This window comes from Palaemon carinicauda, chromosome 30, assembly GCF_036898095.1.
Source record: "Palaemon carinicauda isolate YSFRI2023 chromosome 30, ASM3689809v2, whole genome shotgun sequence".
Taxonomy (NCBI): Eukaryota; Metazoa; Arthropoda; class Malacostraca; order Decapoda; family Palaemonidae; genus Palaemon; species Palaemon carinicauda.
In genome coordinates, this window is record NC_090754.1 from 63,362,344 (window position 1) to 63,377,448 (window position 15,105).

General features: G+C 35.4%; 1 protein-coding gene across 1 annotated transcript; it reads right to left on the reverse strand.

Annotated features, from left to right (window-relative positions):
* Window positions 1–3,890: 3,890 nt before the first annotated feature.
* On the reverse strand, window positions 3,891–9,838 carry LOC137623582 (uncharacterized). The gene is made up of 2 exons (XM_068354414.1): window positions 9,751–9,838; window positions 3,891–5,146 (listed from the first exon to the last, which is right to left on the reverse strand). Exons 1-2 carry the CDS (start codon window positions 9,836–9,838, stop codon window positions 3,891–3,893), a joined length of 1,344 nt encoding a protein of 447 aa, XP_068210515.1.
* Between the last annotated feature and the right edge of the window lie 5,267 nt (window positions 9,839–15,105).

Sequence of the window (15,105 nt, forward strand, 5' to 3'; positions counted from 1 at the left end):
TTCTCAACCTACTTTTGATATCATAACCCAGCTGTGATACCTTGAATATCATAACCCAGCTGTGATACCTTGAATATCATAACCCAGCTGTGATACCTTGAAGGCAATGAAACTAAATATTTAGCATACTCCTTATGTACTGTAAAAATCAGTATAGAATTTAATACATCTATGAAATGAAATATTGGTTATTTTCAAATTCTCAAACTCAAACATTATAGCTAGAAATTCCACCATAACCACAGATGGGTGTCTGATGCTCCTCTTCTCAACCTACTTTTGATATCATAACCCAGCTGTGGTTGGGGTAGCCTATTGGATATGTCCCTGCCTGATCATCTGCCGGACTGGGGTTCGAGTCCCGCTCAAGGTCAATAGTTTCTTGTCATTTGCAGCCATTGCCTAACTCTCCCTGCTCCTAGCTTGGGTTGATGAGGTTTGGACGCTGATCATATGAATATATGGTCAGTCGCTTGGTCATTATCACTGTCCTTTGCTTCTGCCATTCATGAGTGACCTTTAAACCTTAAATTGCATCTATTTCATTCCTTGCCCTTAGGTACTGTTATCAATGGAACTGTCTTCAAAAATGTATCTCATCCATCATTAACCAGCAAGTCGTCGTATTCAAACATTAGGTAGACAAGTTCTTTGATGTGTTACCAGATGAACTATGTAATATCAATAACCATTTCAGCGTCCCCAATAGAGGCCGCAATTCCAGCTCTATCTGGCATCCTATATGCAAGCCTGAAGTCAGGTCTAATAACAGTGATTTGGATTACTTCAATAAATAATGTATCAGTCTACACAGGGGAGAGCCTCAAAGAGGCAATACCCCACCCCGGCATGGTAGCACAGATCAACAGGTAATTCTCTCTCTCTCTCTCTCTCTCTCTCTCTCTCTCTCTCTCTCTCTCTCTCTCTCTCTCTCTCTCTCTCTCTCTCTCTCTTAAAATGTAGCAAGTGAAAAAGCTCCGAATTTGTCCAAATTCCTGTAGGCTGCGGAGAATATAATTTTTTTAGACGGGGTTGTCTGGCAATTCTTTTGAGTCAACCATCGTAGTATTGATGAGCCTGAACTTTACCTAACTCGGCTGATCAGAAGACCAGTACGAAACCGGACTTATGGAAAGTAATGTGAAATTAAACTTTTCACGATGTGATTGTTTTCTAGTATTTGCATGGACCTTTTTCGTGTGAAAGGGGTTTGTGTATCGCCATGACCAACAAGGCTGTACTAGTCGGGGCCATCCATACTAGGTTCGTTTGCAGTGAGCGATCAGAGGAAAATCTCCCACCATAACCAATCCGCACTTGCATGCGTGATGAGGAAAACTGGCCAAATCCCAGACACGAATTTACATGTCAGGCCTTTGTCCTGCAGTGGACTAGAAACGGCTGCACTTGTAATAATGTTAGCTATAAATTAGTTACTTGATAATGGCAGTAGTAGTAGTAGTTCTCTTGAGCACGTGTGTCGTGGTAGGGCTAGAATTGTCTATTTGGAGAGTAGCCTATAGACGTATAATTATGTTATGTTGCGTTGGAGAGATAGGAATTTGGAAGGCTGATGAGATGGACACACATATGAAAGAAGGAAGAAAGGGTTCACAGATAGAGGGTATGGGAACGTGTGTTGTAGGGAGTGAGAGGATATGGAAACGTGTGTTGTAGGGGGAGAGAGGATATGGAAACGTGTGTTGTAGGGGGAGAGAGGATATGGAAACGTATGTCGTAGGGAGTGAGAGGATATGGAAACGTGTGTTGTGTTGTAGGGAGTGAGAGGATATGGAAACGTGTGTTGTAGGGAGTGAGAAGATATGGAAACGTGTGTTGTAGGGAGAGAGAGGATATGGAAACGTGTGTTGTAAGGAGAGAGAGGATATGGAAACGTTTTTTGTAGGGAGTGAGAGGATATGGAAAATTATGTTGTAGGGAGTGAGAGGATATGGAAAATTATGTTGTAGGGAGTGAAAGGGATGTACAGTATGTGTGATGTTGGAGAGAAGAGATGATGTATTTTGAAAGGGAAGATATGAGGTAAGAAGATGTGATGGATTAAAGAAGTGTATCGCTTTAATGTGGAAAACTAAGGCAAAGTAGAGGCCTCTCTCTCTCTCTCTCTCTCTCTCTCTCTCTCTCTCTCTCTCTCTCTCTCTCTCTCTCTCTCTCTCTCTCTCTCTCAGGGAACAGAGTGGGATCAATCTAATAATTAAGACCGGCTGTGGAGGCAGGAAAGGGCCTAGTGCACTATGAGTGGGTGTGAGAACTTGAAGGTTGGGCTAGGGAGACGGAAGATGTGAATCTCTCTCTCTCTCTCTCTCTCTCTCTCTCTCTCTCTCTCTCTCTCTCTCTCTCTCTCTCTCTCTCTCGGAAAAGATTTGATCGATCGAACAGTGGGTAGTTACGCTTGTGAATAACTGAAATAATTTATTTAAGCTGGTGTGTGTGTGTGAGAGAGAGAGAGGAGAGAGAGAGAGAGAGAGAGAGAGAGAGAGAGAGAGAGAGAGAGAGAGAGTCAAGTCGTGTGTGTGAAGTATATTCCGATAATCCTTTTAATCAAGTACAACGTATTCCAAGGATTTGTAGGGGATCGGGCACAGAGTCCTAGAGCGCAGTCGAACTTAATTATAGGATTTCCAGTGAAGTCTTACCGTTGGAAATTAGATTAATGATCACAGGAGATACAGAGTTGCAGCCGAATTTAGACTTTACTCTTAATGAGGCTTTTTTTTTTTATTTGAAATTTTTTGAACTTGGGTTTTAACTTTACTCACACACTGGAACACGTACAGTTGGACGCAGAAATTCATAGTCTACCTCTCTGAGGAAGTTCCCCCTGTCACACCCTAACTCTACTCAGCAAGTTCCTGAGTGTAGACCCCACCAATTACCTCTGTCATCTCTCCCTTGAGTAGTTGTTGGGTTGCTAGCCGTGCAGTAAGAGTGTGACAGGGTGCACTTCTTTGGAGCGAGGTGTGCCAGGGACTCCTGTGTCCTACTGTACATACCCACTTACTGGAGCGTTAAAGATGCAAAGGCTGTGGAAGCTGTTTGCACTAGAGGTTCATCTTCTTAATACGGAAGTATTTTGGTCATTAATTATATGAAATCGTTGTAACGACTTCCATTAATATAGTTTATCATTCAGATGGGTGACGACTTCGTTATGATTTCGTACTAAAAGTGAGTCATATTCTGCTTTTAAAGTCTAAAGAATAACTGTAAAACCTTTGGTCAGGGAAAGAGATAGATAGATAGATAGATAGATAGATAAATAGATAGATATTCTAATCTTGTAGTTTAAAGTTGATGTTGAACAGTTCAGGTCTGTGACCTTTACGTTCAGTATCATTCGCTTCTAAATATGATAGAAAAAGTGAAGTGAGGTAGGTGGAAGAATTTCGGTTCAAGTGATTTGTTAATTTTTTTTTTTAAAGATTTATTTTGAAATGATAGACTTTGGTTTGACTAAATATTAATGTTGATTGACTACAGTAATTGATCTATAGATGTACGCTTTTGTGTTGAAGTTGGTTCAAGGACTAGCGTGAAGTAATTGTAATCGATCAAATGATATAAGTTTTAAGCGACTAAAATTGATGGATTTAGGTTGAGGGTTTAAGAATTGAAGGGAGTTTAGCTTGAAGTGTTTGAGATTGACTCAATGATTAAGGTTGAAGTTAATAAATTATTGGAAGGATTTAGTTTGAAATAACTGAATCTGATGTAATGAATTTGTAAAGGATGATATATTTCACTGTTAGTGAATCTGTGGAAATTGACTGATGGGATATGGATTAATGAAGAGTAGATTGAAGTTGTCAAGATTTTATCGATTGATGTTGAGTTTTATCTTGTTCAGGGTAAAAGGTTTTTGAATTTGATCAGTCGAAGTTCTTGATTACGATGAAAAAATATGAGGTTGGAAGTTTATATTCCGATATATGAGGCGAATGATAATATATTTCTGCTGAGTATCGGACATCAAATTCCGATGTCCTTTTAGGGAATGGTATGTACGGGCAGGAGTATTCTGTGTTGGTAACTTGGTACTGGAGTAGTTGATATCTGTGTCTGTGGTGACTTGGTACTGGAGTAGTTGATATCTGTGTCTGTGGTGACTTGGTACTGGAGTAGTTGATATCTGTGTCTGTGGTGACTTGGTACTGGAGTGGTTGATATCTGTGTCTGTGGTGACTTGGTACTGGAGTAGTTGATATCTGTGTCTGTGGTGACTTGGTACTGGAGTAGTTGATATCTGTGTCTGTGGTGACTTGGTACTGGAGTAGTTGATATCTGTGTCTGTGGTGACTTGGTACTGGAGTAGTTGATATCTGTGTCTGTGGTGACTTGGTACTGGAGTAGTTGATATCTGTGTCTGTGGTGACTTGGTACTGGAGTAGTTGTGATATCTGTGTCTGTGGTGACTTGGTACTGGAGTAGTTGATATCTGTGTCTGTGGTGACTTGGTACTGGAGTAGTTGATATCTGTGTCTGTGGTGACTTGGTACTGAGTAGTTGATATCTGTGTCTGTGGTGACTTGGTACTGGAGTAGTTGATATCTGTGTCTGTGGTGACTTGGTACTGGAGTAGTTGATATCTGTGTCTGTGGTTGACTTGGTACTGGAGTAGTTGATATCTGTGTCTGTGGTGACTTGGTACTGGAGTAGTTGATATCTGTGTCTGTGGTGACTTGGTACTGGAGTAGTTGATATCTGTGTCTGTGGTGACTTGGTACTGGAGTAGTTGATATCTGTGTCTGTGGTGACTTGATACTGGAGTAGTTGATATCTGTGTCTGTGGTGACTTGGTACTGGAGTAGTTGATATCTGTGTCTGTGGTGACTTGGTACTGGAGTAGTTGATATCTGTGTCTGTGGTGACTTGGTACTGGAGTAGTTGATATCTGTGTCTGTGGTAACTTGGTACTGGAGTAGTTGATATCTGTGTCTGTGGTGTCTTGGTACTGGAATAGTTGATATCTGTGTCTGTGGTGACTTGGTACTGGAGTAGTTGATATCTGTGTCTGTGGTAACTTGGTACTGGAATAGTTGATATCTGTGTCTGTGGTGACTTGGTACTGGAGTAGTTGATATCTGTGTCTGTGGTAACTTGGTACTGGAGTAGTTGATATCTGTGACTGTGGTAACTTGATACTGGAGTAGTTGATATCTGTTTGTGTGTGTACAGGTGTATTCTTCTTTGCCTTGATAACTAGTGGTTAGAGGGTAGTGCACAGGTGGAGAGAGATTTGCACAAGTTTAGCTATATTGGTCATACAGAGGAATCTCTCTCTCTCTCTCTCTCTCTCTCTCTCTCTCTCTCTCTCTCTCTCTCTCTCTCTGTCGCCGAAGTCATGTTTTATAATAACATTCCTTTCAATAACTGCATATAATACCTATAAGTCCACCGATATTCAGCTAATTCACGCAAGACACTTTCTCTCTCACATGATTCCTCTGGTACTGTTCTTGTTGGTATCTCGAAAATAACCTAAACAAGACCATTAATGTTAGTGATAATAGGCTTTGGTGTTAACACTATTATTTATGAGATATGAGATGTTAGTTATTGTAGATGATTAAAAAGTAATTTCATTTGAAAAGCTATAAATCAGTGAATAGAGGGGGAAACTTAAGAAATTGCGATTTGTTTGCTTGTCATTTTGTTGTGTTTATGCGTTTGCTATTTTTATCCTTCTGGGTTCTCTTTTTAATTACGTTGAACAAGGCGTGTTTTTCAATGCTAAGCATATCTTAGCAATTTTTCCTTGTTAGACCACTTGAGCGTTTAGTATCTTGCATTTCCAATAAGGGTTGTAGCTCAGCTAGTAATAATTATATTCCCTGGGAATTTTGTAATTGTATTTTTTTACACTGTCGCATTCTAATTTTAATTCTTGCATTAATAAAAAAATCATTAATAGTATATGTTTATGTGAGAATGTAGTGGTAGTTGTTAGTCTAATTTTATTTAAAACTGTTATCCTCAGGATGTTAAAAAAAAAACATGTCTAGAAATGCAATGAGCTAAAGAAAAATATAGATCAGAACTTGGTCAGGTGGATTCTCTCTCTCTCTCTCTCTCTCTCTCTCTCTCTCTCTCTCTCTCTCTCTCTCTCTCTCTCTCTCTAAGAATGTGACTTTTTGTTCTTTATATGTTCAAGAGATGAAACTTATCCAATTCTGTTTTTATATTTGAGAAAGAAAAATGTTAACGGTATTTTTTCTTTCATGTTTTGTTACTTCTACTATCTCTCTCTCTCCTCTCTCTCTCTCTCTCTCTCTCTCTCTCTCCTCTCTCTCTCTCTCTCTCTCTCTCTCTCTCTCTCTCAATCTTGTCTTATGGTGATAGGTCACGCAATTTCGAAAGCAGACTTGAATAGGCGAAGTAAATACGACACATGCCATCCCTAAACCCCGAGAGTTTTTGCAGCGAAGCTACTTAGTCTGGGACGTCTGTCCAAATCAATCTTTCTTTGCAAGAAAGGCCGTGTTAATGTGACTATTGTTTTATGATGAGACGGTCACCTTTGTTTATCTTGTATGATTTTTGTTTATTTAAAAGTATTTTCTTTTAAATGGGCAATTTAGAAAGCAGTCTCTATATTAAACTTTATTTTTTTAAATGGGCATTTTAGAAAACAATCCTTTATTAAGCTTTCATTTTATCTTATATTTTTATCTTATTGTTTTGTATGTTGTACTAGATTACAGTATTGGCATTTTGAGTGTAAGGTAATTTTTATAATAATATTTTTTCATGATCTTGCATTTACCATTTTTGCATTTTTGATGTAGTACTGATTTGATTCAAATAAAATTTTATTTCTCTATGTTGATAAACCATTGTTTTTCTTTTCTTTTCTTTTACTATTTACTGTACTATGCATCGTTACAATGACAATTGTTATCTTACCGTTATTTCACTGTATTACTAATATAGAAGGGATGTTAATTTTCTTCCTATTGACTTTTGAAAATTTAAATAATAAACTTTGAAATTTAAGATAAAAGGAATCCAAAATATTAAATATGACAGTGCCAGTGGCAACCACTCCCCTATCAAACATGAACATTAAGAAATGTCTGCCTTTTCCGGCATAAGCCAATCAATAGATTCCTTACTTTTGTTTTATTAAGGAAGGGAGTCAAATATCTAAGGAAATTTGGTGCATTTCAATGAAAGAATTCCATCTTTCCTGTATTATTGATATTTGTTACAACTCAACCGTCGAAGAATAGGATCCTTTTTCCTTACGGAGATCGGTTTTAAACAACAGTTGGTGGTTGCTATTCAATACTAGCGTACGTGACCCGTCAAATATGAGGGTTAGATATTTAGATAGATGTGCACACAAACGCTTTCGCATGCATATATTCAACTCTTCCCCTTTCCTAACTATAACAAGACAGTTTCGGCAATTTGGGTGAGATTGGGGTTATGGAGTGTACCTCTCGTGGTACACCCTCTCATCAGGGTTTGACTACCCCTTCTCCTCTTACCTGAGTGATGGTGATATATATATATATATATATATATGTATGTATGTATGTATGTATGTATGTATGTATATATACACACATATATATATACATATATATATGTATATATATATATATATATATGTGTGTGTGTGTGTATATATGTAAATGTGTATGTATGTATGTATATATATATATATATATATATATATTTACTCACATAAAGGCCAGTGCGTTGCTCTTTATTATACAGGTGAGATAGATATGCATAGGTACTTCCATTATTTCTTCTGCTATTGATTCCATGCAACCGCAGTCTACAAGAGGGAGTAAAGAGAAAGGGTCGGTACTCTTGGCAGATCCATTTGTCATCTTGAAGACTGCAACTGAGTGAACATCGAATTGCAAATTGGACTTTGAATTCTCCACTAGTGATTGGAGTGATTTGGGTTAACCCAGACTTGACGGGAAAATTAGTTTGTCATTAAGTCTCTCTCTCTCTCTCTCTCTCTCTCTCTCTCTCTCTCTCTCTCTCTCTCTCTCTCTCTCTCTCTCTCTCTCTCTCTCTCTCTCATATGACTGGTATCAGGTACTCTTCAATTACATGTAATAAAGTGGCTTCTCTCTCCTTGCCTCATTCGTACCGTAATTGACTTTTTGTGAAGGCAAACTTTGCGTATACTTAGATTCTTGAGATGCCACAATGGTGAGAGTTCGTCTGAATATTGGAACATTCTTACATTGTTTGCTTAAGATTTCTCTTAATATTTCCTGCTCCGTCTACTAATGTGGTGAAGTATTTGGGGGGCCTTTGTTTTGTCATCTCTTTCGGTCGTTCTTTTTGTTATTAATTTTATAAGTATGATTATTGACATCATATGGTGATATTGTAATTATTGCTTCTTAGTTTATTAGTAGCGTTATAATTAGGAAGTACTATTATTATACCCACAAGCATTAATCGTAATTATGTTTAAAGACAAATGATAAATATCATCAATTGTATAAAGTCAGTGAATAAAAAGACAAGGAAACACTTGCAGAAAATAATTGAGGAACCATAGTAATTGTAGTTAGGTGAATGGGGATCCTCTCCCTCCCTCATGTGATACTTAATAGAGGTTTTCTATTAATGGCTATAATGCTAAGGCTTGAATATTTATTATCGAGATGGAGTCGGGCGTTATGGGATTAGCGACGTGTGACGCTTCATGGAGGTGAAAGTCTTTTGTCGGGATTTGGTTGGCATTGGTCTGAGAGAGAGAGAGAGAGAGAGAGAGAGAGAGAGAGAGAGAGAGAGAGAGAGAGAGAGAGAGAGAGAGAGAGAGAGAGAGTATATATATATATATATATATATATATATATATATATATATATATATATATATATATATTTATATATATATCATCTCTTACGCCTATTCATGCAAAGGGCCTCGGTTAGATATCGCCAGTCGTCTCTATCTTGAGCTTTAATCAATACTTATCCATTCATCATCTCCTACTTCACGTTTCATAGTCCTCGGCCATGTAGACCTGGCTCTTTCAACTGAAACCCAGTTGAAAGTTTGGTGAACTAATCTCTCTTGGGGAGTGCAAAGAGCATGCCCAAACCATCTCCATATGCCCTTCACCATGATTTCATCCACATAGGCTATGGCATTCAAGTAATATCACTTATAGTTTCATTTTTTAATACTGTCCTTCCATTTAACTCCCAATATTCTTCTTGGGGCTTTGATATTGTTTCATTGTCATACCACGACTCGTGTCGGTACAGTAACACCGATCTCACTAAACTGATATATAGCCTGATTTTTTATATGTAATTTCAGGCGATTTAATTATCCAAATTTTACTTACCCTAGCCATTGTCTGATTTTCTTTTTTCAATCTTTCATTTAACTCAAATTCTAAAGATCCGGTATTAGAGGTCATACGCACTAAATGTAAATGATTCCACCTTATTAATCCTTTCTGCTTACAGTGATATTTCATCTTCCTATGCATATTCAGTTCTCATCATCTCTGTCGTTTTCCTATTTCTCTTGAGCACAACCTCATGTGGTATTTCATGCATTCTAGTAAGCAAGCTTTGCAAGTCTGTGGTGTTCCGCTAATAAGGAGCACGTCATCAGCATACTCTAGGTCAGCTAATTTCGTGTTACCAATCCAGTCTAATCCTTCTCCACCATCCCCAACTGTTCTATGCATTACAAAATCCGTGCGGAGGACAAACAACATGGGTAACAACACATTACCTTGGAGTACTCCACTGTTCACTGGAAATTCATATGATAGGACTCCACTAACATTAACTTTGCTCTTGCTATGCTCATGACAAGACATGATCAAATTTGCATATTTAAGAGGAACTCCATAATAACACAGGCCGGTGCCCACTATCAAAGGCTTTTTTATAATCTACAAATGCCATCAAAAGTGGATCTCTATATTCTACACATTGTTGTACCACTTGTCTTAAAATGAAAATTTGGTCATTACAACTTCTACCTTTTCTAAATCTTATTTGTTCATCTCTACTTTTCATCAATCTTTGGCTCTAGTCTTTTTAGATTGAACATACTGTACTATATATTTTCATGACAACTGACGTAAGTGTGATTCCTCTATAATTATTGCAATCAGTCAGATCTTTAGTTGCCATTTTCGACAACACTTCTAGGTCCTATTCATCAGGGTTTGCCTCTTCACGCCACATTCTACAAAATAATCTTGTAAGTATTCTGGGGATCACTTCATTTTCGGCCAATATCATCTCGGCAGTTATTCCATCGTATCCCTTGCTTTCCATCTCAAGTTTTTTAATGATAGCTTCGACTTCAAACACTGAATTCTTTCATGGACACATCAAGGTTATCTTTAGCTTCAGGTATATCAATCATATTATTCCCCTCATAGCTCCTATTGATAACCTCACTAAATTGTTCTACCCAACGTTGCCTTTCTTTATATTCTGCCATTAATAACAGATACAACTCTCCTTTTGATGAGTGTATGCTTCTTAATCTTTGCCCCAGAAAAAAAAATCATTAATAATTCCATGAGGAATTCTTACACCATAGCCACTCTCTGAATTCATAGCTTTGTCAGCATCATCTGCTTTACTGTCAAAATATTATCTCCAGTCATTCCTGGCTTTTCTTTTGACTTCACTAGCAGTATTGGAATACTTAGCATGCTCTACCTTGTAAGTTTCATTAATTCCTTGAAAAATTTCAACACTCAATTTCTGACTTTGTCGACTTTTTATATTCATGGTATTTTCCTTGTAGCTGCATGCCCCAAAACTTCCCTGCCACCTGACTGATAGATGTTCTTAATATCACACCATTCTTCATTAATTGTCTGCTCTTAGTCTCTTAAAGTCTCGTAAGACTGCAAATCGATTCTTAAATTCAATTGCTAAGGTTTTTCTGTGTTCATCTTCTAGAAGCTTGAGTTGTATCAAACCTATGTATTCTTTCTACATTTCTGTTGGGTACTTTGTTTTAATTTTAGTGTGGCAATGTAGATGACCATGTGCTGGAAAAGAGTACCCTCAATAACAAAATTGTTTGTTGAACAAAATCTTATAAAATGTGCCCAATTTTCATTTGATACTTCGCCGAGACCCTCGACACACATCACATTCACTATACCTTGATTTTTTCTTCCAACTTTAGCATTGAAGTCACCCTTCACAATTTTCATCTCTCTCTGGGACACTGCAGTTCTTCATAGTATTCATCTTTCATCTCTTAGGAGAATTGTTTGCTGGTGCATAACAAGCTACACTACTCCTATTGCACTGCTTTGATTTAATCTTTGTAACAATCTACTATTAATAGCTCTCCATTCCGTTAATGCTTATTCTTCTCTTGGTGTCATGATCATTCCTACCCATTCTCTTCCAACTTCATCTGTTCCTCTTGAGTGGGTATACAGTATATATTGCCTTGGTCTAAAATTGCTTTACCAATCCCCTTACAAAAGCCTAGATATCCAAACTATATTTCATAAAATCATTCTCCACTTGGAACTTCCCAATCTGATTCATTGTTCTAACATTCCAATTACTAATTTTCAATTTTTCATTAGTATTTATAAACCAGGAGATTCTTAGCACCCCGCTACGGCCGGGGGGGGGGGGGGGTGGCATTCTGCCATTCTCGCTGTCCATAGACTGATGATACCTTAACATGGGGAAAGTGTTTGCGTATCGCCATGATCAGCAGTGGCCTAGAAACGGTGCATTAGTTGTGTGTGTGTATATATATATACTATATATATATATATATATATATATATATATATATATATATATATATATATATATATATATATATATACATATATATATATACACACACATATATATATATATATACACACATATATATATATATATATATATATATATATATATATATATATATATATATATATACACACACACATATATATATATATATATATATATATATATATATATATATATATATATATATATATATATACACACATATGATAAGCCAAGTGGTAGTCACTGTCTATACAAGCTTGCCGGACCAGGGTTCGATTCCCGACTGGTCACAAGCTCTTGTCTTTGTGTGATTTCGCCTGGGGCACTGATCCCGAGGTCGTTAAGAGAACCTAGACATTGATGTATCAAAAATATATATGGTTTATTTTAATATATACATGTATATATATGTATATATATATATATATATATATATATATATATATATATATATATATATATATATGCATATGTATATATATATATATATATCGAGATAGAGAGATTATTAAAATTATATATGTGTGTGTGTGTGTGTTTGTTTTTCACCTTTGTAGGGATAGAGACAGAACTGCTAAGACTCCTGGGTTCTCTGAAAGTCAGAAAGTGGGATTGGTAGACTTGTCCTTTGATCTTAGCCGGTTTTCATTTGCAGTTGAACCCTCAACCATAGTATGTGATCGAACGCATCGCCAATAATTCGCTGCCTCTGTGCTAGTCTTAGAGAAATATACAGTATATACCTTTCGCCTGCTTTAACAAATAGGAACAGAACAGTATAAGAAAATTTAAACTTCATCCATTTTACATGTTAATACTCTCTCTCTCTCTCTCTCTCTCTCTCTCTCTCTCTCTCTCTCTCTCTCTCTCTCTCTCTCTCTCTCTCTCTCTCTCTCATACGTTTGTTAGTGGTTCAATATTTAATTTATCATGTAATTTTTGTAATTAATGAATTTCTTTCTATTTTCAGGTTTGTATCGTGCATATGTGTCGCATTTTTCAGTGTTCATTAAGATATAGTTCCCTTGGTAAGTAGCAAAGCCGAAAGTTTTAGTAATGTTTCAGGAGAAAATAAAATGTGACTTGTAAAAGACTAATTGCACGTGAAGTGCTTTGTGTTTTCGGGTTAATTTTATGCAATTAAATATAACATTGTAAAAAAAAAAAGAAAAAAAAGATGTAAATTGCAAATTGCTGAACATCAGTAGTTTCGTGTACTGTATTTGTGTGTTCAACATAAAGGAAAAACTAAATGAATATATGATTCATATATACTGTGTCGAACGTGACTTAAATTGTATGGACAACAGTGGAAAACAATTGCTTTAGCCACGTAAACGATTAATGATTTTATGGGAAGTTCTTTGTGAGTGAAGTGGGAAATTTACTGAAACATGTTAATTTATATCCGAGGTTACGTATTGGTTTGTTATTGGGTACGATTTTTAAAAGAAGTAATAGAACTCATGACAATTACAGGATACGAAGTTAATACTTTAGTTAACATATTTATCTATTTCAATGTTCTAAACAATGAATATGAAATTACTAGTTATGAATGAAAGAGTGAAATAGTAGAACGGTTTTTCTGTACGGTAAAAGTCGAAACCGAGCTGGTCAATCTATCCACACTATAATTTTGTGAGCATATATATATATATATATATATATATATATATATATATATATATATATATATATATATGTGTGTGTATATATATATGATATATATATATATATATAATATATATATATATATATATATATATATATATATAAATATATATATATATATATATATATATATATATATATATATATATATATATATATGTATTTATATATATAAATATATATACATATATATATATTTATATATATAAATATATATATATACATATATATATATATATATATATATATATATATATATATATATATATATATATATATACATACATACATACATACATACATACATACACACACATTTATTACATAGTCAGTGTGCAATAAACCACAAGGAAAAGGGAAATTACAGAGTGAATCATGACTGGTATGTTTCTACATAGATAAACCGTCCAGGATTCAGTCAGTATTTTTACTTTCCCTTCTGGTCTATTGCATCTGAACATCATATTATTTATATATATATATATATATATATATATATATAGAGAGAGAGAGAGAGAGAGAGAGAGAGAGAGAGAGAGAGAGAGAGAGAGAGAGAGAGAGAGAGAGAGAGAGAGAGATTGTATATTTCGTCAGAAGGTGAAGGAAGGTTATATTGGTCTTAATTCTATATATGGATGAATTGATGTGATGTTGATTTTGGATAGAATTGACACTTTTATCAACAACGATAATTAGCATTTTTGCAAAAATGTTACCTGTTATATTTATGTGTAGCTTTGACTTTTAAGTATTTATTAGATTAAATCATACCTTTAAGATGTTGGAAACTAATGTATATAAATATATATACTTCAATGGGTTATGGGAATTGTAGCCTTACTTATTGCTTAGGTGAAGCGCATAGATTGTGGAATTACACATTTTAATTTTTTTTTTTTTAATGCAGTGAAGCTAATAGACTTATTTACTGTTTTACGGATCTTCAAAATTGCCATAATTGGTTTGAACTAGAATTTTCTTTATCACAAATATTGAAGCAAGATATAAAAAGAAACATGTGTTTATTATCATACGTTACGATTCATGAAGAATAAAATGTATACTTTTAACTCCAGTGACTTGAATGATTTATTCATGGATGTGATTATGGGGAACTAACAATAGATTACAGGCAGGTAAAGTTTTGCTCATTATAATGAGTGTTTTGTTAAGGAAACCAAACAGTAATTGAATGAATTTTGGGTTTTTTAAAAGGGACTTATGAACTTCAGGCTTAGCATAATGTTAAATCATATAATCATTTTCCGCTTATCTAGGCCCTATTATTTGGGTGTCAACTTTCCCTCCAGGAATGCATAAAGTTATACATTTTTCATTTAGTATTGGCTTCTCTCGTAGACTTGCACCTCACAGGTCCCAACGCCGGACTATGCAGTATCAGCCCAAATTCAGATATATAATACGTGGAACCAATGCAACTCCTTCTTCTATGCTTTTGTGGATTTTTCACCCTTTTCAAAAAACTAGTATCTCCAGGTGTCTTGTATGGTATTAATGATAATCATAATTGATAGGAATGACGTCATTGAACGTTGTATATATATATATATATATATATATATATATATATATATATATATATATATATATATATATATATATACACACATATATA

Coding starts and splice junctions, on each gene's coding strand:
- LOC137623582 (XM_068354414.1), bottom strand. CDS start 9,838: ATGTCTTGTCATGAGCATAGCAAGAGCAAAGTTAATGTTAGTGGAGTC. Junction 5,147..9,750: donor GAACAGTGGAGTACTCCAAG/GTAATGTGTTGT, acceptor AAGTTACCACAG/TCACAGATATCAACTACTCC.